Consider the following 25,271-nt stretch of genomic DNA (forward strand, 5'->3'; position numbering starts at 1 on the left):
TACTGCCTCGTGGATCCACAGCTGTGTTTCCACGTGAGGCCTGACCTACCCACCCTCAAGTCACTACATTACCTTGGACATCTCAGGTATAGTCCCCAGCCCCCAGCCCACAAGCTGGGGCCCCATTAGCACAGTGACCAAAGTGACAGGTCCAGTCAGGCACATGCACCAGTGTGGTCATGGTAACATTTCTGAAGGAAAAGGTCTCTCCCCAACCCCTCACAGCCTCACTCCCAGTCCTTTCTTCCTACCACTGCCTCCTCCCTCAGTCACACACAGATGGAAAGTTCCGGGACCTCTGGAGGGTGACAGGAGCACTTTGCCACACCGCTGCTATCGGGCTCTGCCTTCCCTCTCTGCTGCTCACGAGGACCCAGGCACACAGCCATATATGTGGTCTTCCACTCTCTACCTCAGTCCAGGGAAATCAGAGGTAAGAACGCACCATGATGGAAGAAGCAGCAATGTATTTAAGGAGGAAAATGGTACATCTGGGACTGAGGTGGGAGGAAAACTTCTGCCCAAAAAGAGGCCGCCCAAGAGAAGCAGCATGGAGAAAAACCTAAAAGCCCAGATGATCTTGTGATTTTAAACATGAACCTCCTTGGCCTGGCGCCTTTTCTTAGGAGACAAGGAGGTCAGAACTTTTAGGCCAACAAGCCAAGAAAACTCCCCAGAAAAATGCTGCCTGCTTGTGAATGTCCAGTCCACAGGGAGTTCAGGGAGGGTATGCAGGGGGGAGGGTGGGGGAGTCGGAGGAAAATGACTCACCGCTCTGAGAACAGCCTTTTCCAGACCTCGGGCCAGGCAGCTGCCTGAGGGCGGCCTGGGGCCGGGGTGCCCTCAGAGGTCTGGCAGGCCATGTACCTGAGATCATGGGGGGCCAAGAGGGCTAGAGCCAGCACCTGCACCCCAACCCCTCTGAATCCCAGGCCCCATCAGGCACTGGGAGAGGGGCCTGGGTACTTTTGAAATCCTTTGTTATCTCCTTAACCAAGAGCTAAGTGAGGCCTGAGCAAACTGGAGCAATCTCTCCCTCCCCCACCCCTGCCCTGCAGCCTTCCTTTTTGGTGAATGGACAAACAGAACCACAGAAACAGCAGAATCCAGTCATAACACAGCCACAGTTGCTACCTAGATTCAGACATACCAATAGCGTTTGTCCTTCAGAAACAATCATGTACTGAAGTTCTGCTCTGAGTAGCCAGTCTGTTAATAGGAAATCAGTCCAGGGTGAAGAGCATTCCCCATACCAGGCTCTCAAGGAGCACCAGACTTCAGGATTTAAAACATGAAGGGAAACATCCCCAGGAAGCCGGCACGGAGACCAAACATGGCCCGCCCTGCTTTCCCCTATAGAGTGCTCGTGTTTTGTTGTGTTTTCTAAACAGTCAATAGGAAGCAGTCCATAGTAGGTTAACAGTAGGAGGTTGATCTTTTCATAAATTATTGGTCGGTCCAGTCACACTCTCATCACTCTGCTTGTATAAATGCAGAGAGAAATGTCCGAACCCCACCACCCAAAACCAGTTACTTCTAGGGGGAGGGATCTGGGGCAAATTTTTTTACTTAAACAAAAAAAACCTTTTATGTATTTCTTATGTAATAGACGGTCATCTAGAAGTTTACAAAAACAATTGACTTGTTATTTTAAAAGCAGTCAAGGGCCAGAGCAAGAAGACGTAACTGCTGCTTACCCCCTCAGTCTCACAACCACTGTTTAGTGAGCACTTAGTACCTGCCGGGCTCTGCACTAGAGACGCTGTGAGCATGCAGGCTGTTCACAAGCAGCTCGAGGTCTAGTGGGACAGACAGACAGCACAGAATATATGCATGAATGAGAAAAATGCCACAGCAATGGGTGTAGTGCATGCAGTACAAACTGGGGGAGGGGGTTCTCTGAGGAGATGGCATTTATGTGGAGACTCAGATGGGAAGGAGTCGGCCATGGGATTCAGGGGGTGGAGCATGTGAGGAGAGGAACCGCCCCCGCAAAGCGCAAGAATCAGGAACAGCCAGGAGAGGTAGAGGAGCAGGGGTAATAGTGGGACCCAGATCACAGAAGCGAGGAAGATAATGGCTTAACTGGCTGCAAGAGGGACAAGGGGCTTTTACACAAGGGTGCAGGACTTCATTTATGTTCTAAAAAGACCTGTCTGGCTAAGCAGAAGAAAACGGATTGTGGAGGGAGGCTACGAGAGAGGAAACGTCTCCATCTAGAAGGACAATGGTCAGTGGTCCAGGCAAGAGATAATGGTGGTTTGGACTGTGGAGTAGGACTTCCCAACCTTGGCACTACCAACATCTGGAGCTGGGTAATTCTCGGTGGTGGGGGCTGTCCCGTGCAGTGCAGGACATTCAGCAGCGCTCCTGGGCTCCACCCTCCAGCCCCATGTCCCCAGGGGCCAAAATCTCCCCTGTGGAAACTGGTGGGCCAGGCTACAGCATGGATAGAACCTCAATGAGCTCTGCAGGTGGGGTTCGCAGGACCTGCTGATGAACTGACTGCAGACGGTAGAAGACAAGAATCAAGGAAGATTTCATCCTAACAGAAAAATAGGATTTAAGAAACACTTAGCTATTTCTCACTCCTTTTACAAAACTACCCTCCCTTCTTCTTCAATCATCTTTATTCCCTGCAGGATGGTGCAGTGGGAGTAGAGGAGGGCCAGGAGCTGCATGGTGCTCTTAGGAGTTGGGGGTCACTGGAGCTTTCCAGGGTCCCCATGGCCCCCACTTTCTACTGAAGATGTTGAGTGGGGAACTGGCTGTCACCATAATAAAGGCCTGTCATGAGCTTCCCCAAGTAAAGTGCTACATGCTGTCAGACTAATGAGCATCATTTTTAAGCCCCTGAAGGCCTGAGAGAAACCAAGAGCAGTTGAGCATTTAACGCACTGGAAGAGACGTCACATAACGTGGCTTTTGGCCTCCAGAATCTGGTCTAAATGTGTCACAGCTCCAGGAGAATATCTGGGGCTGAAGTAGGAGGGGTAGAAGTGATTCAGAGACGAGGCAATGTTTCTTCTGAAAGACCCTGAGGCCATTCAGCCTCAAAGCAGCAGAGGGACTCCACGGGCAAACACCGAGAGGTTGGGAGAAGTCTGAAAGGCAGCATTACCTAGACCTGAAGGGGCCTGGACACACACTGTGCAACATTAAGGGGCGCTCCTCATATGGGCCACACTGCACATCTTTCCCTCTGGGGACAGTATAACATGGCAGTCCTGCTCAAGAGGACAGAAGCCTCAGGTCCTACATTTAAAATTCCTAATGTTCTGTTTAGGAAACGGTTCCATGATTAAAGGATAAGAGACATACAAGCAATATACACAAGGACATGCAGACTCCTGCTCTCAGAACGTGATTTCAGCGTTGAGCTCTGGAAGCAGAGAGTTCCTTAGGATGTGAAAGTTCATCACTGTCACTGAAGGAAGAGGAAGGGGGTGAGAGGTCAGCGGAAGGCAGGGGATGAGAGGTCAGCGGAAGGCAGGGAAGGGAACTTAGAGATCACAGGGTTGCTGAATTTTCCAAGCCCTAGGCCTGTGTTTCTCACAGGATGACTCTAGCTCTAGAAAAAGGGACCAAGTTACAGACAGGAGTTATTTCACGTGGGGGTGGGGGGCTTCTAATTAAACACTTTCATGCATCACAGGCCAGGTCTTGTTACAGCAAACCCCAAAGGACTGTCCGCATTCCTTGCTAGTAAGGAATTCTGGTGTATCAAAGGCTGCTTGAAATCAGAGTCCTATTGTGTAGAAAGGAGAGGTAGATAAATTGTCTGGTCCCCCAGGCATTTGTGGGAATGGCACTGACTCTCACAGGATTTGATGTGCGGACAAGGGGATGCTTGCAGGAGGCCAGTGTGGTAAAACAGAAAGTGTGCTGAACTTGGAACCAGACTCCTAAGTCCCAGTCTGGTCCTTGCCACCTCAGAACCACATGACCATGGGGACACTGCAAAATTTGATCTTGGATGCCATCAATCTATCAACATGGGGACCAGAATAAACAAACAACTCATCTCGTGGGATAGCACTGGTAGGAGGACACTGTCAAATGATACAGCGCTGTGTAGAGGTATGGTACCATTATCATAGCATCACAGAATAACTATAACAAGGGTTTATTTTTGGACAAGAGGGCTCTCTGCAGCTTTAAAAGAGCATCTACACCATCTGGCCCCTCTCTCCTACCATGAGGATACAAAAATAGTAGTAGTTCCAAGAAACTGCTCAAAGCTTTTACAAACTGCTCCTGACTCTTTTCCTTCCCTGCTTAGCCCTTCATGGTCATTTTATCAGCCATCTGAGAAGAGATGTGTTGCTGGAAGCCCAGGCCCTGTGCTTCAGCGGTCCCCGGGGCCACTCACCGTCACCACCACGTAGAAGCACCATACCACAGAGCTGAGATGAAAGACGACCAGCTGTCCAGATTCGTTGAACTTGCTGTGTTTCACCTTGGAGAGGTGAAGCCGTTTGCTGATTTTCTAAAGAATAAAGAGAATCCTGCATATTAATATATGCAGGTGCATTCGTAATGGGTGGCTTCAAACTCCCATTTTCTACCCTTGAAAGGATAGCAGTCTGAAGCGGCCATGGCTCAGGCCATTCAGTGTAAGCCTGCTGTGTGCATGGAGCGCTCAGTTCAAGGCAAGCATGTTGAGAAAGCGGCCAGATTGAGGTCCTCAGCCTAGATGTAAAGAAAACACCCCACAATCAGGCCACATATGACAGACCCATAAGCACTGTGTCTTGCCATTTCGGGCAGCTGTCCCCTCATGCAGTAAACGCTGCATCCCATGCACTAAGAAGGCTGTGAGAGGGGACAGAAACCACAGTGTGTCACAATGGATGCCCAGTCAATAGGACCAATCAGGGCATGCAGATTAGGAGGGAAAGGGGCACAGAGCTGCAGTGTCCTCTAAGGCGAGGCCCTTCTGCCCACCGCATCTCCCCAGCTTGTGCTCTCAGAATCCAGACAGCGTCACTCACATCTAAAATGTACTCCTGAACCACAGCGTGCAAGATGATGGTGATGAAGACGTAGAACAAGATGGTGACCAGATCCTTCGGCCCATAGTGGTAGTGCACAGTCTCACTATCTGTGGAGGTAAGAAAAGCCATGTCAGCATCCCCAGGCTGAGGAAATGCTCTGGGACCCCAAACTGAAGAGATCTCTGAAGCAGAAGGCGCCATGCCGTACCCCTAGACTTGGAAGAAACCTTTTTCCCTAGAATCCTACCCACCCCGTGGGCGTCGCCCTTGGTAAGTGCCAATGGGGAGGATTAAGGAGAACCAAGCACAAACGGTGATGACTACATCTCCTGCATCTGGGCAGGAGAGCGCAGTGGTTAGGAGCCAGGGTAAGAGACAAGCCATCTCGATCGCTCCCTGGCTGTGCAACTATACAGAAGTGACCAACCTCTCTGAACCACAATTTCCATCCCTGGAAGATGGAACTGTCGTCTTCAGCACGGAAGCATGGAGTAGGGGTTAGGAGTGTGGACCCAGAAGCCCGAGTTTATATCACAGCTCACTCATTACCTATGTGACTTTGGGGCACCTCTATATGTGACTTTTCTGTGCCTCAGTTTCCTCATCTGTAAAACGAGAGTAACAGCAGTTCCTGTATCGTAAGGTTTCCCTCAGAATCAGACGGCTTCAAAGCAAACTGCAGAGAACAATATCTAGTACATAGCAAGTGCCATATGTATATTTGTTATTATTTCTGTTGTTGGGCTAGTGTGAGGATTAAATGAAATAATTTGTATCAAGATGATTATCACCGTGCCTACACCCATGGCAAACATGCCATAAATGGCAGTCTATTAAAATATTATTTAATAGTAATAAATTAGACAGCATCCCAGACATGTAATAAGCCTTGTATAGCCATGCTGTGGCGGCCTCGTTCTCCACGGACAGAGGAGGATTTATACTTTTGTTCCAGTTAGCAGGTTAGGGTTGCAAGGGCTCATGAACCCGCGCTGGGTCTCTGCTGCTCTGTAAACGCCCCCCTGGCTCCACCAAGCAGACTCGCTGGCTGCCTTTCCAGCTGTGCTGTGCTCACGCCGAGTCACACACACATGAGTCATCTGTCTCTGCCAGGATGCGTTTACCAGAAGGTGGACCAGGGCCGGTGAGTTTCGGGGTGGCCATGGAGCGAAGCAGAGCTGACTGGGTCACGCTGGGAGTCAAACCATCCCCTCTGTCTCCCGGGACGGAGAGAACGGGATGGTCCACGGCGCTGAGGGGGGAGAGGGCAGCGAGCACGTGAACTCTGGAATCAGACAGACTTGCCTTTTTCCTCTCCCTCCTCCTTTCCACAAAAACCTACTCTGTAAGGGGCACTGGGCTAACTGCCGGAGTGTGGAGATAAGGGATACTGGCCGGACTTCAGAGCACACAGACCGGTGAGGAGACGGATAAGTAAACGTACAATTACCCTACAGACAGGCACGTGGGGCCAAGAGGCAAAGAGAGCGCCCCAGCGGGCCCCGGCAGGCCAGGGCCCAACCCTGTCTGGGTGGGCGCAGTGGGCAGCAGGTCAAGGTGAACAGGAGGACACCGGAACTTGGGGAGAAGCACGGGGTGGGGGGGGGGGGGGAGGGAGGCATCTAGGCTGAGGAGGTAGTGTCTGCACAGGCTGCAGGGAATGAGACCGCAGCGCCTGTTGAGTGCCTGGGCGCCTCGTGAAAGGGGGTGGGCTTTGTCCTGGGGGCAACATGGGACACATGGAAGAATTCAAATCCAACAGGCAAATGACGAAATACGGGTTTTGGAAAGTTTACTCTGGCAGCAGTGAACAGCGCCGTGCCTGGAGGTGAGGACACCAGTCAGGGAGCTGCCTCTGGATCCACAATAAGGAAGCATGGAGGCCTGAATTAAAGCAGGATGAGAGACGGAGAGGGCTGTCAGTGAGACAACGGGCAACACAGGGGGACTGGCCCACCCAGGGGCTGAGGGCTGGGAGGGGGAGTCAGGCACTGGCCGGCGGAGAAGGCACTAGAGGCAAGAGGATGGCTGCGATGACACTTTCCTAGCCTCCTTCAGAATGGAGGACCAGAGGAGACAAGTTCAATTGTAGTATATTTTGAAACTATAAAATAACTGAACACATGCAGAGTTCCATCAAGACCAGCATCACGAGTTATGGGCACCTGGGTGGCTCAGTCGGTTAAGTGTCCGACTTCAGCTCAGGTCATGGTCTCACGGTCCAGGAGTTCAAGCCCCGCGTCAGGCTCTGTGCTGACCACTCAGAGCCTGGAGCCTGCTTTGGATTCTCTGTCTCCCTCTCTCTGTCCCTCCCCTGCTTGCACCCTGTCTCTCTCAAAAATAAACATTAAAAATTTTTTTTAAAAAAGACTAGCATCCCTAGGCAAAATGGGATTTAAACTCAAGTATAGTCTAACAGTAGTGAAATAACACCTGTCAAGACTTTGGGTTATCTTCTTTAAGGCCTATTCAGGGTCACCTGTTATTCTTCACCCCCAAATACCATGGTTCCAAAGAGATGTGACCATAGCCTTAGACCCCTCTTGAAACAAGAATCAGTGCATGAGTTAATACATTCTTTTGTTCCTTCGCTGTTGAGAGCCACATGCATGTTTTCCATCAACAAATAAACCATGTGCAGAGCTCCATTCTGGGTGCTGGGAGAAGACCATGAAGGATGGGCACAGACCTGCCCTCTTGGAGGTTAGTGGATGTGCACCAAATTCTCATACTTAAAAACTACAGAGGCTAAAACTACAACACAGCAACAACCAAAAAACTGAAACAACCAGATTAAAAATGGGCAAAGGATGTGAACAGACATTTATCTAAAAAAGACATACAACTAGAGGCACTTGATTAAGCGTCCAATTTCGACTCAGGTCACGATTTCACGATTCGTGAGTTTGAGCCCCACATCGGGCTTGCTGCTGTCAGCACAGAGCCTACTTCTGATTCTCTGTCCCCCTCTCTCTCTGCCCCTCCCCCCTCCTCTCAAAAATAAATAAACTTTAAAAAAAAAAAGAGATGTACAAATGGTCAACATGTATGTGACAAAGTGCTCACCAGCATTACTGTTAGGGAAATACAAATTGAAACCACCCCACATCCATCAGAATGGCTACAATTAAAAAAAAAATGAAAAAGAACAAGCGTTGGTGAGGACGTAGATAAATTCGAACTTTTATGCACTGTAAAATGGTAGTCACTATGGAAAACAGTATGGTAGTTCCTAAAAAATTAAAAATAGTAAACTCAAAATGGATTAAAGACCTAACTGTAAGATCTGAAGCCATAAAAACTCCTAAACAAACAAAAACATAGGCAGTAATCTGTTGGACATCAGCCTTAGCAACATTTTTCTGGATATATCCCCTAAGGCAAGGGAAACAAAAGCAAAAATAAACTATTGGGCCTACTCCAAAATAAAAAGGTTTTGCACAGCAAAGGAAACCATCAACAAAACAAAAAGGCAACCTACAAACTGGAAGGAGATTATTTGCAAGTGATCTAATAAAGGGTTAATATGCAAAATATATAAAGAATTTATACAAGTCAACACACACACAATAATAATCTGATTAAAAATGAGCACAAGACCTGAATAGACAGGTTTCCAAAGAAGACATACAGATGGCCAACACACATGAAAACATGTTCAACATCACTAATCATCTGGGAAATGCAAATCAAAACTACAATGAGAGAATACCTCACACCTGTCAGAATGGCTAGAATCAGACAAAAATAACAATTGTTGGTGAGAATGTGGAGAATAGGGAACCCCTGTGCACTGTTGGTGGGGATGTAAATTGGTCCAACCACTGTGGAAACCAGTATGGAGTTTCCCCTCCAAAAATTAAAAATAGAAATACCATACAATCCAGCAATTCTACTACTGGGTATTTACCCAAATAAAATGAAAACACTCATTCGAAAAGATGTATGCACCCCTATGTTTACTGCAGCATTATTAACAATAGCCACATTATGGAAGCAACCTAAGTGTCCACTGATAAAGAAGATGTGGTATATACATGTATATAATGGGATATTATTCAGCCATAAAAACGAAGGAGATCTTGCCATTCGAGACAACATGGATGGACCTACAGGGTATTATGCTAAGTAAAGTAAGTCCGAGAAATATAAATACCTTATGATTTCACTTCTATGTGGCATGTAAAAAACAAAACAGAAACAGACTCCTATATAGAGAGAACAGATGGCTGGTTGCCAGACAGTGGGGGTAGGTGATGAGTGAAATAAGTGAAGGGGATTAAGAAGCCTATACTACTAGTTAAAAGTAACTCATGGAGATGACAAGTCCAGTATAGGGAGTCTAGTCAATGATTCTGTAATAATGTCATATGGTGACAGACAGTGATTACACTTTTGGTGACGAGCACAGTGTAATGTCAAGTCGCTATGTTTGTTGCACACCAGAAACTATTACAACATTGTATGTCAACTATATTCCCTTTAAAAAAATTAAAAATGGAGTCACGTGATTCTGCAATTCCACTTTTGAGTATATACTCAAAACAACTGAAAGCAGGATCTCAAAGAAATATTTGTACACCCATGTTCACAGCAGCATTTTTCACAATAGCCAAAGGTGGAAACGACCCCAATGTCTATTGACGGATGGATAAACAAAATGTGGTATACACATACAACAGAACACTATTCACCCTTAAAAAGGAAGGAAATCCTGTCACATGCTACAGCACAGATCAACCTACAGGATATCATACTAAGTGAAATAGGCCAATCACAAAAGACATACTGGATGATTCCATCCTATAAGGTAGAAGTAGTCAAAATCATAGGCACAAACCAGAATGCTAGGTGGGGGCTGTGGAGGGAATGGGGTGTTGCTGTATAATAGCTACAAAGTTGCGGTTTTGCAAGATGAATAGGATTCTGGAGATCCCTTGCAGGACAATGTGAATGCATTTAACGGCTACTGAACACTTAGAAATGGTAAAGATCACAAATTTCATCTTCTATATATTTAAATTAAAAAAAAAACAAAACCCACCAGTGGTCACATGTGAGAAGTGGACCAAAGGCTGAGGGGGAATAAGAGGGAGCAGAAGCCTCGCTCTGAGGGACCTGAGCACAGCGCCCAGTGCAGTCGGTGCCCTGCACTCGGATGGTGGCGCAGCGATGGGGAGAGGACACATCCACATAGAGGTGGGGGATGGGCCAGCCATAGGGAGTGGGTCTCAATGGGCAAGGAGAGCGGCTGACAACACGGGGTTGAGAGAGCTAAGGGATACCGGCCATCCTCAGGTCTCCCAGGGGCTTCCGCACCCCAGCCCAGCCCCCCAATGCCACCTCAGGGTCAACACAAGCCACTCACACCCTCCCCTTGCCCCACATCCTTACTGGTGATAATCTGCTCCTTTGAGGTCTTTCTCCTACAATCATAACGGGTAGCAGCATCCACAAATACGGAGAAGACATGCTCTGGTTCATACACATGATCTCTGGTGCTTTCCCCTTATCTGCTACTTTCCTACTTTTGATCAAAGCAGTCAAGTGATCTGGTTTGGCCCTTTCTGCTCTCCACAGAGCTATGGAGGCTGCGTGGATACTTTGTGAACACAAAGTATTCTTCCAGGAGGCTATAAACAAATCCCTGTTTCCGGCAGATTTTTCTTTTTTTTTTGGTTGCTCACTAATTCTAATACAAACCCTCTCAGGACCCAGGCTGGGGTTCTTGCTCTTCAAGCACTGCCCCTGTCTTGCACGAGCTCTCAAAAAGGCTGGCAATGGTTTGACAGAAACCTAGTATAATTTTTTCTGAAAAGTAACTTGAAACACATCTCTGAGCTATTAGACCAGGGAGGCCACCCTGGTTGTGAGTTGCAGCAATATGCCGACAGGTACCAGGTGGGTAACCCAAACGAGCAAAGCAGTCTGGGTGTGGTAAGCTAAAACCTTTCGGCACAGAGGTCTGCTGGTTACCCAGGGAATATCTGCACGTCCACAGTATGCTTCCCACTGACTTCCTTCAACCATCGCACCTTCTTGGTCTATCATTCACATTTCTGCTTTGAGAGAGGGACACGTTCTTCTTTCTCCACCTTACTAAAAGAACAGTTAAAAGTGGAACACACAGTGACTGACAGGTAGTCTCACTGTCAGGGACATGCTGGAGGGGAGTCGGTAACTGTGGGAAACTGCACAGCCTGTGTCCCCCAGGGGAGACGAAGGAGTGGGGAAGTCGCTCCTCAGATACGGAGGCCGTGGAAGGGATACAGCCCAGTGTGTCCATATTCTCGATATTCCAGAAGCAAAGAAAGACATCTTTACATGAAATCACTTGACTTAAAGATACTGCGCACATTGGGGCGCCTGGGTGGCGCAGTCGGTTAAGCATCGGACTTCAGCCAGGTCACGATCTCGCGGTCTGTGAGTTCGAGCCCCGCGTCGGGCTCTGGGCTGATGGCTCAGAGCCTGGAGCCTGTTTCCGATTCTGTGTCTCCCTCTCTCTCTGCCCCTCCCCCGTTCATGCTCTGTCTCTCTCTGTCCCAAAAATAAATAAACGTTGAAAAAAAAAATTAAAAAAAAAAAGATACTGCGCACAAATTCAAAATTTTAAAAAACACTTTATGGGCCAACACCAGACTGACCAGAAACAATGGACCTGCCGGGCCATGGTGACCATGGGCCACCAGTGTGTAACCCCCAGGCAACATGACTCCTGACAACCTTCCAATAACAACATTCTGGGAGTCCCCTTCCTACACACCCCCATGGAGTATGTCGATATGCCCTTCTGTAGGTATTACTCTAGCTTTGGAAGAAAGTACCTTCAGTAACGATCTTCCAACTGTAGACGAGTTACTCAGCCCTCATCAAAAGTGGCATCTGCTTGGCTGATCTCTGATCACAGTTTAAAAAGAAAGCTAGAGGGGCGCCTGGGTGGCTCAGTCGGTTGAGTGTCCAACTTCAGCTCAGGTCACGATCTCACGGTTCGTGAGTTCGAGCCCTGCATCAGGCTCTGGGCTGATGGCTCAGAGCCTGGAGCCTGCTTCCGATTCTGTGTCTCCCTCTCTCTCTGCCCCTCCCCCATTCATGCTCTGTCTCTCTTTCTCAAAAATAAATAAACATTAAAAAAAAAAATTAAAGGGGCGCCTGGGTGGCGCAGTCGGTTAAGCGTCCGACTTCAGCCAGGTCACGATCTCGCGGTCCGTGAGTTCGAGCCCCGCGTCAGGCTCTGGGCTGATGGCTCAGAGCCTGGAGCCTGTTTCCGATTCTGTGTCTCCCTCTCTCTCTGCCCCTCCCCCGTTCATGCTCTGTCTCTCTCTGTCCCCAAAATAAATAAACGTTGAAAAAAAAAAAAAAAGTAAAAAAAAAAAAAAAAAAGTAAAAAAAAAAAAAAAAAGTAAAAAAAAAAAAAAAGTAAAAAAAAAAAAGTAAAAAAAAAAAAAAGTAAAAAGAAAGCTAGAGTAATCAATAACAGCCTTGGCTGTTTTGACCAACAGCCTCAGTCAGCAGCTGCCCCTTTACGGGAGTAACATTCTTATGGACATCCTGCTTTGCTTCCTATGACTAAGAGATACATTCCTGTTTCCTCTGGTGTCACCTGTAAGCAGTTTCTCTGGTCTGCCTCACATGTTCCCATCCCGTCCGGGTACTACTGTGCGGTCTTGGCCCTCCTCCCATGACTTGAGCTGGTTGGTGGCTGTCTGTAGCCATCCCATCCACCTCTTAGATCCTTGGAGTCTGGGCACCTGCCAATGAGACTTCTAGCCTTTGTGTGAAAAACTGGTTGCTCAAAGAGCATCACTGCCCATCCTGGCTGCGTTTTTGCTCCTGGTTCCTTTCCTAATGCCTGCACATCTGGGTTTATAAGATGCACTTTCTGTTAGTTTCTGTGCTTATGGCCAACTCTGTTTCCATGTTAGTGTGATGTTCTAAAAGAACTCAGATATGAAAAAAAAAAAAAACACCACAAGCAAAATCAAAAGGGAAATGATCATTTAAGGGGGAAATATTTATAATTCAGATCATAAACAAAGGACTAAGCTTGCTAATATGTAAAACACTTGATAATAAAATGATCAAAAATCCAAAAGAAAAATGGGCAAAGGATACAAACAATTTACAGAAAAAATTTAAAAGATGCTCCACCTTACGCAGAAAGGAAATGCAGATGAAAACTACAATGAGCTGCCATTTCATACCCATCACATTGGCAAAGATCCACAGCTTGACAACATACTCTCGCTGAGGCTGTGGAGAAACAACCTCTCCTTCACACACCACTGATGGGGGTGCAAAATGGACCACCCCTTTGGAAGGGCAATTTGGCAATTTCTATTGAGATTACAAGCGCATCAACCCTTTGATGTGGCGACTCCACTTCTGGGAATTTATCTTGTGGTAATACCTGCCACGTTCACAATGACATGTGATGAGGTTATGCACGGCAGCACTGTTTTGAACAATAAACTAATGGAAGCAATCCAAGTTGTTTTCATCTATCAGGGGCAGGTTACATAGCCCATAGTTCTAATACACTGGGGCTATGCAAAGTGTGGCTGTGGACCAACAGCACTGGCATCACCTACGGGCTTGGAAACACGGGCTGTTGTGGAACTACCCCAGGCCTGCTAGATCAGAAACTCGGGATGGCCCAGGACTCCATGCTTAATGACACCTCCATGTGATTCTGATGCATGCTAACATTTAAGAAGTGCTGATATGGGGCACCTGGGTGGCTCAGTGGGTTAACCGTCTGACTTCGGTTCAGGTCATGATCTCACGGTTCGTGAGTTCAAGTCCCACGTCAGGCTCTGTGCTGACAGCTCAGAGCCTAGAGCCTGGAGCCTGCTTCGGATTCTGTGTCTCCCTCTCTCTCTGTCCCTCCCCTGCCCATGCTCTGTCTCAAAAAATAAAACATTAAAAAAAAAAAGAAGTGCTGATATAAACAATGGGTCTGTTTTTTAAAATCAGAGAGGGGATGCCTGAGTGACTCCATTGGTTAAGCGTCCGACTCCAGTTTAGGTCATTATCTCATTGTGCACGGAGTTCAAGCCCCGCTTCGGGCTCTTCGCTGTCAGTGCAGAGCACACTTCGGATCCTCTGTACTCCTTTCTCCCTGCCCCTCTCCAGCTCGTGCGTGCTCTCAAAAAGAAATAAAATTTAAAAAAGAAAAAAAAAATCAGAGAGAAACAAAGATCAAAAACAGGGAAAACCAATCAGGAGATTTAGAAAGCAGACCCATGGTTGCTTTGGGAGGGGGTAATGGCTGGGAGTGCTGTATCCTGCTGTAGGTGATGGTGGCCTGGGTGCACATCTATGTACAAATTCACCGTGCCGTACCCTCAAGAACACGTATGTGTCACTGCAGGTGCTATACCTCAATAAAGTTTGTGACGAAAATGATGAAGCTCTCTACCCGTTGACATAAAAGGATATCCAGCATACATTACTTAGTGGGGAAAAAAGTTAGGCCCAGAACAGTACAGTATTCTACCAATTACATAAGAAAGAGAAGAAAAGAAATATGCGTATTTGTGTCTGCATAAAGCAACAGTGGAAGGCGGGGGATAAATCCAGGAAGGGCACACAGGAAACAATAGGGATTATCCACAGGGGATGCGAGTGTCAAAGGAAGAGAGTTCAGGGTGAGAACAAGACTGAATTTTTGGACATGTGAGCATATTTCCTACTCAAAAAATAATTCTTCCACTTTGTACAAATAAAATTAAAAAGTATCCATTTTTCCCACCTCACTGTCTCTCCCCCCACCCTTTTTTTTTTTTTTTTTTTTTTTTACCACAGGGACCCAGACAAAGCATGAAAAGACCTGAAGCTCATTTCTAATGCTGTCACTCGCCCACCAGGGTGGGCGTGATCCAGGGTCTCTCTGCCCTCAGTTACTCCTTTGGGACAATGAGGATAATGCCATCTACCTCTTCTCACAAAGCTCTAAGGATCAAGTAGATAACTGACTTATAAAGTGCTACACCAAAAGAGGAGATCATGCTGACCACTTCTATCAGAACCAGAAGCTAAAAGAACATAACTGTCACCGTGTACCACATACAAAGTACTCCCATCAGGGTGCTTATTTAGGATAAGGAATACAAACAACAACCATAAGCCACTTATTGAGCATGTGCTCTGCGCCTGGCACTGTAGTGAACACATCTTGTAAGCGGCATCATTCACCTCTCCCAGGAATCCTGAGTATTATACCCACTTTACAGACAGGGCAGCTGAGGTTAAGAGGTGGGAGTTAGTTAGGAGTGGTCTAAGACCCCAAACATGCTGCCAATAACAGGGGCTGAGGCCCATCGTTTATTCCGAGGCCTCCTTGCTTTCTGACTCCCGGAAGGCCATGCTAATATAAACAATGGCAAGCTGAGGTGCCAGGGGAAGAGTGGGGTTGAGGACAGGCATGGGGCCCATGCCTCACAGGGCAACATTCTGATCTCCACTCTCACCCTGTGTGGCCAGGCCGCCAGGCCACACCGCCGCTGACCTCCCAAACTATAAGCATCACCATGGCTCTCACACGCACTCAGCTGGTATGGGCCGAAATGTGGCTCCCCTCACCCTCCTGCCAAAAATGATTATGTTGAAGTTCTAACCCTTACCACCTCACAATGTGGCCTCATTGGGACACGGGGTCTTTACAGAGGCCATCAAGTTAAAATGAGAACGTTAGGGTGTACCCTAATCCAATGTGACTGGTGTCCTTACAAAAAGGGGAAATCCGGAGGCACCTGGGTGGCTCAGTTGGTTAAGCATCCAACTTCGGCTCAGGTCATGATCTCGCAATTCACAAGTTTGAGCCCTGCACTGGGCTCTCTGCCATCAGCACAAACCCTACTTTTGTCCTTTATCTCCCTCTCTCTCCGCCCCTCCCCTGCTTGTGCACTTTGTCTCACTCTCAAAAATAAATAAACGTTAAAAAAAAAATCTTAAAAAAAAGGGGCAGGGGGGATCTGGACACAGAGACACACACAAAGAGGATGGCCATCTACACGCCAAGGACAGAGGCCTGGAACAGATCGTGGCTCAGAGCCCTCAAGCAAGCCAAACTGCCGACACTTTGATTTTGCAACTTCTAGCCTCCGGAGCTGTGAGACAATAAATTTCTGTTCCTTAAGCCACTTGGTCTGTAGTATTTTGCCATGGCAGCACTAGAGAAATACATACCCTTATACAATCCTTCCTCACATAGACCCCAACCCCGCCCCTGCCCACAAAATTAAAGATCTGCCCGAGGATCTTCAAGGTTACCATTTTATCCCCATCTTGTATGGCTTGAGATAGATTTTCAACAATTTTCTAGTAAGATAGAAAGATAAGGAAAGGATACTTTCATGATGTAAAAAGATGCAGCAAAAATGAGAGAAGCATTAAAGAGAATTTGGAAATAAAGGGCCTAACTTGTGACTCGTTTTCTTGATGTATCATTTTTTTTTTTTTTTTTTTTTTTTTATAAAGCTATAACCCTCCCCGGGCCTTCAGGAAAGAAATAAAATAGTAAGTCCTAGGTGCCAAGCACACACTCAGCAGTTTACACACTGCAGTTTACACACATGAGGCTTCTATACACAACTCACCTGGGCAGACAACAATGCGGCACGTGGAGAATGCCTACAGGGAGGGAAAGCATGAACTTCAAGAGAAAACTTCATTGACAGCCATAAAGGAAAAAATAACTCCACAAGGATCCCATGCAAAAAAAAAAAAAAAAAAAAAAGAAAAGAAAAATCTAAAATCACTGCTTTTTTCTCCCTCTGGGTAAAAAATAACATGTCAACAAGTTCATTGTTAAATTAGGAACAAAAATTATTTCAGTAAGAACTGAATAAGAAAACAATTATCCTAGCTAGACAGAAGGAGGGATTTGATTGGGAAGGCCAGGAATGTGCAGAAGTGAAAACGCGGGGCAGGGTCTGGATCAGAGGGTGTGTTGGAGGGAAGGGAAAGAACAAGACAACTTACGAGGAGAAGAAACTAGGAGGATGGGAGAAAAGACAGTGGGAGGCTGCAGGTCAAAGACGCCATTGCCAGGCTTCTGGCTGGTGAACAATTAGCCACAGCAACTCGGGCTCCACTTACTTAAACCTCTGGAACCGTACCCGGAAGGGGAGGAATCCTCTGGGCTGTGGCAGGGAATTGGAGAAAATCAAGTCTAGGCTGGAAGGGGGTCACCTCTGAGATGCTGTTTCCACTTTGTGAAAATTCACTGAGCTGACCACTTACGGTGTGTCCACTTTTCTACACAACTGTTATGTTGAGATAATACCTGTCCTGTTCTGAATGGATCAGCCCCAAATTCACACGTTGGGGTCCTAACGCCAAGGTGAAGGTGTTACAGGTGGGGGCCTTTGGGAGTCGCTTATTATTAGGGAATGAGGCGAAGCCTTCATGTATGGGACTGGGGCCTTAGAAGGGAACTCACATAGCTCCCTGCCCCCCACCCCCTATCAGGACACAACAAGACGTTTGTGACTGGAAGAGGGCCCTCACCCGAACATGCTGGCACTCAGATCTCAGGCTTCTAGGCTCCAGACCTGGGAGAAATAAGTTTCTCTTGTTTAGAGGCCACCTTCTATGCTATTCTGTTTGAACAGACCAAACAGAGTGAGGCAGCAAGTTTAACATGTTTCAGTTCACTGGGGAAAAAAAAAACAAAAACAAAAAACAAAAAACAGGTTTGGGGCTGGCTATCAGTCCTGGGTCAGAGGCCCCTCACTGTCTTTCAGATGGCTGACCAATAAGGCCAGGGACACTGGGCGCTGTGGTTTATTTTCTCTTATTCATACAGACAAGACCTCAGGGCCAAAGGGAACCTTGGCAGCTGCTTGGACCATGGGGCCAGGACAGAGCTAGATCTCTGCCTCCCTGGTTGGGTTTGCCCTCTCTCAGCTGCCCCATTTGGTAAACCCAGCCTTCCTCTGGCTTGTCTGGGCCCCAGTGCTGCATGGGGTGTGAGCAGCCCAGCCTTGGTGTGCCCTTGGGAATGTCTGTGTGTCTCAGCTCCCTCAGTAGGAAAAGGATGGGGCCAGGCCAGGCGAGCCTCCAGTACCCTCCAGCTACGTTGGGCAGCTTTCTTTGCCCAGAGCCACTGCTTCCACCCATCTCTTCCCTTTTGTCTCCCACAAGATTATCTTACAAAGAGGCACTCAGTCTGATATGTGATGCCAGTTTCAAGTCCATGGAACAAGCAGAAGACAAGACTAATTCCTGCCAGGCAGCCCAGGGAACAAACCCCACTCCGAGCCCTGGACAAAGGCCTTCAGCTGAATGAAGCTTGCAAACCATCTGTCTGAGGTTGTTTTGATGGGGCAGAGTGTCTCATCCTACCAGGGGTTAGGAGAACACGGCCAGGCTATCTTATGGGAGGTCCCTGGCCTTTGCATCTCTCCCTGCAAAAAGATGCACAGCAACTGGTGGCAATAAAGCAGCTAGGACAAGAAAGCCAGGGATGTGTCCTTATCACCTTTGAGGACCACAAAACAAACCTTTCTCTCAAAGAAGCCCTCACTCTCGGCGATTTAGTCCTAGGGGCACAGCAACAGCCTCAGGAACGTCAGAGCTACCACGACCCCTGCCCACGCAGGGGGCACCCCAAACATGGCCATGACTTCTCAGGGAGCTACAGCCCAACTTGAAACCAAATCCAGCCCATGATACTGTTCACCCCCCTCCACTCCTCAGACCAAAGAGTTCTAGAAAGACCAAAATTGGAAGAGAACAGAAAAATGCAAATGATTCACAGGATTTAGCAAGTTTCCCTGTCTTACCTTCAAGGATGGAAGCAAAGGGTCGTGTGAAAGTCTGCCTGGTGCTTTTTACGCAGGGCACTTAGAACAGCGCTTTTAGTCTTCACAGGAATCACCTGTGGATCTCCTTAAAAAGCAAGATCTGATGCAGGTGTGTGGCAGGGCCCGGGGAGCCTGCATGTCTAACAAGTTCTCAAGTGATGTGAAAGGTGTGGGTCCGTGGATCATTTGAGTGGCAAGCACTTAAGAGGACTCTCAGGGCTTCCTGTATTCAGGAAACACTTTGAGATTGAGAGCATGACCATAGCTCTCAATTTTGCAAATCAAGGATGGAGACAACAAATGTTACATGATCCGCCCAAGATAATTCAGCAGTTCAGTGGCACAACCCAAGACAACCTTATAAATGCTCAGCCCATTTGGGGTCACCTGTTCTAGATCAGACGGAAAGCCAGCAGGCCTTGGGTCATTCAGCAAATCAGTGGCACAGCCCAAAACAACCTTGTAAATGCTCAGCCCATTTGGGGTCACCTGTTCTAGATCAGACGGAAAGCCAGCAGGCCTTGGGTCTGCGTAAAGAATCAAACATCTTTTCCTGAGCCTTTATGTTCTGTATATTTCTGGCCACAACGTTACGCTCTGTGGTATTTTAATGAGAAAGAAGACTCAGTGTCTAATGGTACGACCAGAAACCAGACATCTTCTTCCTTGCCACGTGGCACCGGCACGTAGTTGCCAGATAAAATACAAGACGACCAGTTCAACTTAAATTTTAGACAGATAAAGAATAATTTTCTAGTATAATTATGTCCCATACACAATCTGGGATATACTCATACTGAAAAAGAAAGTATTCACTGTTTATCTGAAACTCAAATTTAACTGGCGGTCCTGGATTTTTGTTTGCTAAGTCTGGCAACCCTAACAGGGTAGCAAAATGGGAATAAGGACAGTAGGGATTTGGTAACAAGGGGCACTCTCTGCTTCACTGCTGTCAACGTTAAAGAAAAACACAAGGAAGCCAGCATGGCAGGCGTTTCACCAGGATGCACAACTTACTACGGCAACAAGAATGCCCATCTCCTCTTTAGTTCATCTCTCTGAACGCGGCTTAATCTTCTCAACCAGCTCATTACAATGTGACAAAATCATACATGGAGGGCTGGTATTATTAGTTGAATTGCATCCCCGCAAACTCTTATGTTGGAAGTCCTAACCCCAGCACTTCAGAATGTGACCTTATTTGGAAATAGAATCAGTAGCAGCTGCAATTAGTTAAGATGAGGTCATAGTGGAGTAGAATGCCCTTAATCTAATATGACTGATGTCCTTATAAAAGGGGGAAATGCGGATGCAGAGACTGACATGCACGCAGAGCAAATGCCATATGAAGACTGGCGTTCTGATGCCACGAGCTTCAGGACCGAGGGCTGGAGCAGACCTTGCCCCAGAGCCTGCAGAGGGAGCGTGGCCCTCCTGATGCCTTGATCTTCGACTTCTTGCCTCCAGAACTGTGAGACAATAAATTTCTGTTGTTAAGCCACTCAATTTGTGGCACTTTTGTGACCTCGGCCCCATGAGCAGATGCTGGCAGCTGGGAAGAAGGGAAGAGAGGACAGAGACGAGAAACCCATCAACATTACCATTAGCTATTTTCTGTCAAACTTGAAAACTTCAGCTGAGGGAAGACACTGGGATTCAGAAATAGCAGGCTGCTTTGTGTGAACACAGCCACTGCCCTACTAAAATTCAAACTTAAATGTCGAATTGAGCAAGTTACACACGATTTAAAGAAGAAACCTTAGAAATAAGAAACCCTTACCCAGGTTACACAAAAAGGATACGTTCCCAAGCACCCTCAGTCTTAAAGACATTTGGGAGGAGGGTTCTAAAACTTGCAACCTCAACAGACCCGTTATTGTGAACCGCTGTTTTCCCATGAGAAGTCTGCTTTCCTCCTGTACTTACAAACCAAACATGACCACACCGAGCTGGTGACTAAGGAGGCCAATGCAAAATTAAGCAGGCTATTCTGATTTCATTGCCTCTCTTGATTATTTGCTTGTCATATTTCGTATAACCCCAAATGGCAAGATTTAAACAAAAGATACGCTATTTAACAATACTTTATCCTCTCTTTCCAAAGTAACTGAAACCTCCTCAATTCAGAATGGATTCTAATGGACCTTCACCTTTACCCAGGCCTCGTTGTGGCCCGGAGGGGCAGGCCAGGAGCAGAATTCAATAACCGCACCCAAGAAAAATGCCAAACCCAGCTGGCTCCTGCCACTCTGGCCTTCGCTCAGTCACCAGAATGGGCCAAGATACTTGTTTCTCACTTGAGGCCTCTGCACATGCTAATCCCTATGCCTGGAATGTTCTTTCTTCTGCCTGGACCCTCTCCCTGTGTCCCAACACAACTGGCCACACATACTCGGCTCTAACATCAGCTTCTCAGCAGCATCTTCTGTCCTTACCTTTTCATTTTTCTTTATCACATAAGCCTGTCTATTCCCTTCACCACCCCTACCACAACCATAATTTTTTATTGTTTACTTGTTTATTATCTATCCCTCCCTAATAAATGGTGAGCTCCATGAGTCAGAAATCAGACATGTTTTGTGCACAAAAATAGACACAAAGATCAATGGAACAGAATAGAGAACCCAGAAATAAACCCACACTTACATGGCCAATTCATCTATGACAAAGGAGGCAAAAATATACAATTGGGGGAAAGACAGTCTCTTCAATAAATGGTGTTGGGAAAACTGGACAGCTACATGCAAAAGAATGAAATTGGACCACTTTCTTACACCACACACAAAAATAAACTTAAAATGGATTAAAGACTTAAAGGTGACACCCAAAGCCATAAAAATCCTAGAAGAGAACACAGGCAGTAATTTCTCCGCCATCAGCTATAGCAGTATTTTTCTAGATATGTCTCCTAAGGCAAGGCAAACAAAAGCAAAAGCAAACTATTGGGACTATACCAAAATAAAAAGCTTCTGCACACCAAAGGAAACAGTCAACAAAATAAAAAGGCAACCTACAGAATGGGGAAAGGTATTTGCGAGTAATAAATCTTGTAAGGGATTAATATCCAAGATGTATAAAGAACTCCTACACCTCCATGCCAAAAAACCAAATAATCCAATTAAAAATCGGTAGAGAACCTGAATAGACATGTTTTCAAAGAATATAGACAGATGCACACCAGACATGTAAAAAGTAGGTCAACATCACTAATTATCAGAGAAATGCAAATCAAAACAATGAGAGAATACCTCACACTTGTCAGAATGGCTAGAATCAGATAAAACAATACCAAGTGTTGGTGAGAATATGGTGAATAAGGGAACACTTGTGCCTTATTGGTGGGAATGTAAATTGATGCAACCACTGTGGAAAACAGCATGGAGGTTCCTCAAAAAATTAAAAATAGAAATACTATATGGTCCAATAATTCTACTCGATATTTGCCCAAAGAAAGTGAAAACACTCATTCAAAAAGATATATGCATCCCTATGTTTATTACAGCATTATGTACAATAGCCAAAACATGGGAGCAACCAAAGTGGTCATCAATAGATGAACAGACAAGGAAGATGTCATATATAAACATACGTATATGTATATAACCAATATACAGAGAGAACAGAATATTACACAGCCATAAAAAAAAAAAAAAAGGATGAGATCTCAGGGGTGCCTGGGTGGCTAAGTCAGTCGAGTGTCCAACTCTTGATGTTGGCTCGGGTCATGATCTCACAGTTGTGGGATCAAGCCTCGCATCAGGCTCCGCACTGAGCATGGAGGCTGCTTGGGATTCTCTCTCTTCCTCTCTCTCTGCCCCTCCCCTGCCTGTGCTCACTCACTCTCTCTCAAAATAAACTTTTTTTTTTTAAAAGGATGAGATCTTGCCATTTATGACAATAAGGACGGACCTAGAGGGTACTATGCAAAGTGAAATAAGTCAGAGAGAGACAAATTTCATATGATGGTCACCAGAGTGGAGAAGGGAAGAGTATGGGCAGAATGGGTGAAGGGAAGTGGGAGATAAAGGCTTCCAGTTATTTAATGAATAAGTCACAGGAGTAAAAGGTACAGCACAGAAAATACAGTCAGTCAATGGTACTGTAATAACGTTGTACGGTGACAGATGATAGCTACACTTGTGATGGGCATAGCATAATATATAAACTTGTGGAATCACAAAGTTGTACACCTGAAACTAACGTAGCATTGTGTCAACTATACTCAAATTAAAAAATTGAAAAATTAAAAATAAAAGTAAAAACTACAACCTTTACTTCACTTCACTGTCTTCTTGCTTGTTCATAGTTTCTAAGAACTCAGATGTAATTCTTACCTCTATGTTCATCTATAAAGAAGTCGTACCCCTCCCAGACTGTTTCTTAATAAAAATTTAAAATAGCCATTTCTTAAAAGAAAGAAAGAAATCAGACATGTTTTAGAAACTACTTAACACCCAGGGCTTGGAGCTCAGGAGGCACACAAACATTTGTGGGGATTGATCAATTAATTAATTATTTAAAACAAATGAATGAGAGCATGCTATGATCAATAGCGGCATACTTCCAAATCCTGCCGGGAAGTTCTGTATGCTCAGAGGCTCCAAGTTCAGCCCTGGAGCATGCAGTCTACTTTCTCATCCCAGCTGGAGATGGATTCTTTTAGGATATCACTTGTCTGCTAATTTCTCTGGGAAAGTTTCAAACTCAAAAATCAACCCTCTGATCATGCTCTAGCTTTATAAACACAGGCATATCTCATTTTATTGCACTTTGCAGACACTGCATTTTTTACAAATTGAAGGCTTATGGAAGTCCTGGGTCCAGCAAGTGAACTGGCGCCATTTTTCCAACAGCATTTGTTCACTGGTTTGTGTGTCACATTTTGGCAATTCTCAAAATACTTCAAAGGTTTTCATTATTATGTTTGCTACTGTCATCCATGATCAGTGATTGTAAGTCGCTGAAAGCTCAGATGATGGTTAGCATTTTGCAGCAATACACTATTTTTTACTTGAAGTAGGTACGCTGCTTTTTAGACATAATGCTACTGCACACTTAACAGGCTACAGTATAGTGAAAACACTTAACAGGCTACAGTATAGTGAAAACACTTAACAGGCTACAGTATAGTGAAAACAACGATTATATGCACCAGGAAACCAAAAAATTCATCTGATTTGCTTTACTGTGATACTCTTTTTATGACAGTGGTCTGGAACTGAACCCGCAATATCTCCGAGGTCTTTTCTATAATAAAAGCATACCCTGGTCACATGCACATCAGCTGTTGTAGTCCCCAGGACAATACTTTCCCATGGTAAATTAATAAAGCAGTGTTGGGTTGTGATCTGGCAGCCCATATAAATGGACCTCAGGGAGAAATGTGATGAAAATACCAACACAACATTTGATAGCTGGATCTCTCTTTATAAATTAATAAATTGGCATTCTGACATTAACAAAAAAGAAAAAGGCTGTCCATTTTATATTTGGAAAAAAAAAACACAAAAAATAGGACTTATGGGTCATTAGAATTAGATGACCGAGGGCATTTTGGCAATGCAAATACACAACCTACAACCTTTAAAATGTACATAGCACTTGACCCAGAAATTCCAGTAATAGGAATTCATCCTGAGAAAATAATCACAAATGCATGTAAAAATTTAGTCCCAAGAATGTTTACTGTAGCTCTGTTTACAACAGAAACTGGAAGCTTAAATATTCAATCATACGGGGTTGAATGGATAATTTGTGGTAATCCCTACTAAGAATAATCTGCGAGGGCGCCTAGGTGGGGCTCAGTTGATTGAGCGTCCGACTTTTGATTTTGGCTCAGGTCATGATCCCAGGGTCATGGGATCAAGCCCTGTGCTGCTTTCCAAGGTGATTTTTACCTTCCTGTGTTTATCCGCATTTTATAAATTTCCTCTGGGAGTCATTTTGAAAATATGTTTCCATACAAGGAATTTTAACCAGTCACAAAAAGACAAAAACTATATGATTCCACCTACATAAGGTACCTAGGATAGTCAACTTCACAGAGACAGGAAGTAGCATGGGAGTTGCCAGGGGTTGGAGGGAAGGGGTGGGGGGTGGAGTGTGGAGTTACTGTTTAATGGGTACAGAGTTTCAGTTTTGCAAGATGGGTGGTGGTGATGGTTGCACAACAGTATGAATGTGCTTAGTGCCCCTGAACTGTACACTTAAACAGGGTTAAGATGGTAAATTGTATGTTATGTTAAATTTAGCACAACGTTTTTAAAAACAGAAAAAAAGCTAAAAAATTTTAAATTAGTAAATGGTAAGTACCACTGGATCTAGCAGTGTGTTAGTTATTAGGATTTTCAAGAGACAGGAGTAGGTAGTGTAACATGGTGTCTCAACTATACTTCAATTAAAAAAAAAAAAGCGTGAGGGACAGGAGTAGAGAAGGCGGAACCTGACCTTGGACCACGTGGCACTG

The 25,271-nt window shown here is 45.8% G+C and overlaps 1 protein-coding gene across 5 annotated transcripts in view; it reads right to left on the reverse strand.

Moving 5' to 3' along the window:
• The window catches only part of TRAM2 (translocation associated membrane protein 2), an 83,964-nt gene that overhangs the window by 14,643 nt on the left and 44,050 nt on the right, over positions 1 to 25,271 (reverse strand). For all 5 annotated transcript variants that reach the window (XR_007152008.1, XR_007152007.1, XR_007152006.1 and 2 more), the window contains exons 3-4: positions 4,995 to 5,104; positions 4,373 to 4,489 (exon numbers count right to left, since the gene is read on the reverse strand). Coding sequence is in view for 2 of the 5 variants with exons in the window: in XM_047857765.1 (XP_047713721.1) it covers positions 4,373 to 4,489; positions 4,995 to 5,104 (227 nt within the window). In the remaining 3 variants the exon portion in view is untranslated. The remainder of the gene's footprint in view (positions 1 to 4,372; positions 4,490 to 4,994; positions 5,105 to 25,271) is intronic.

This window comes from Prionailurus viverrinus, chromosome B2 (assembly GCF_022837055.1).
Source record: "Prionailurus viverrinus isolate Anna chromosome B2, UM_Priviv_1.0, whole genome shotgun sequence".
Classification (NCBI taxonomy): Eukaryota; Metazoa; Chordata; class Mammalia; order Carnivora; family Felidae; genus Prionailurus; species Prionailurus viverrinus.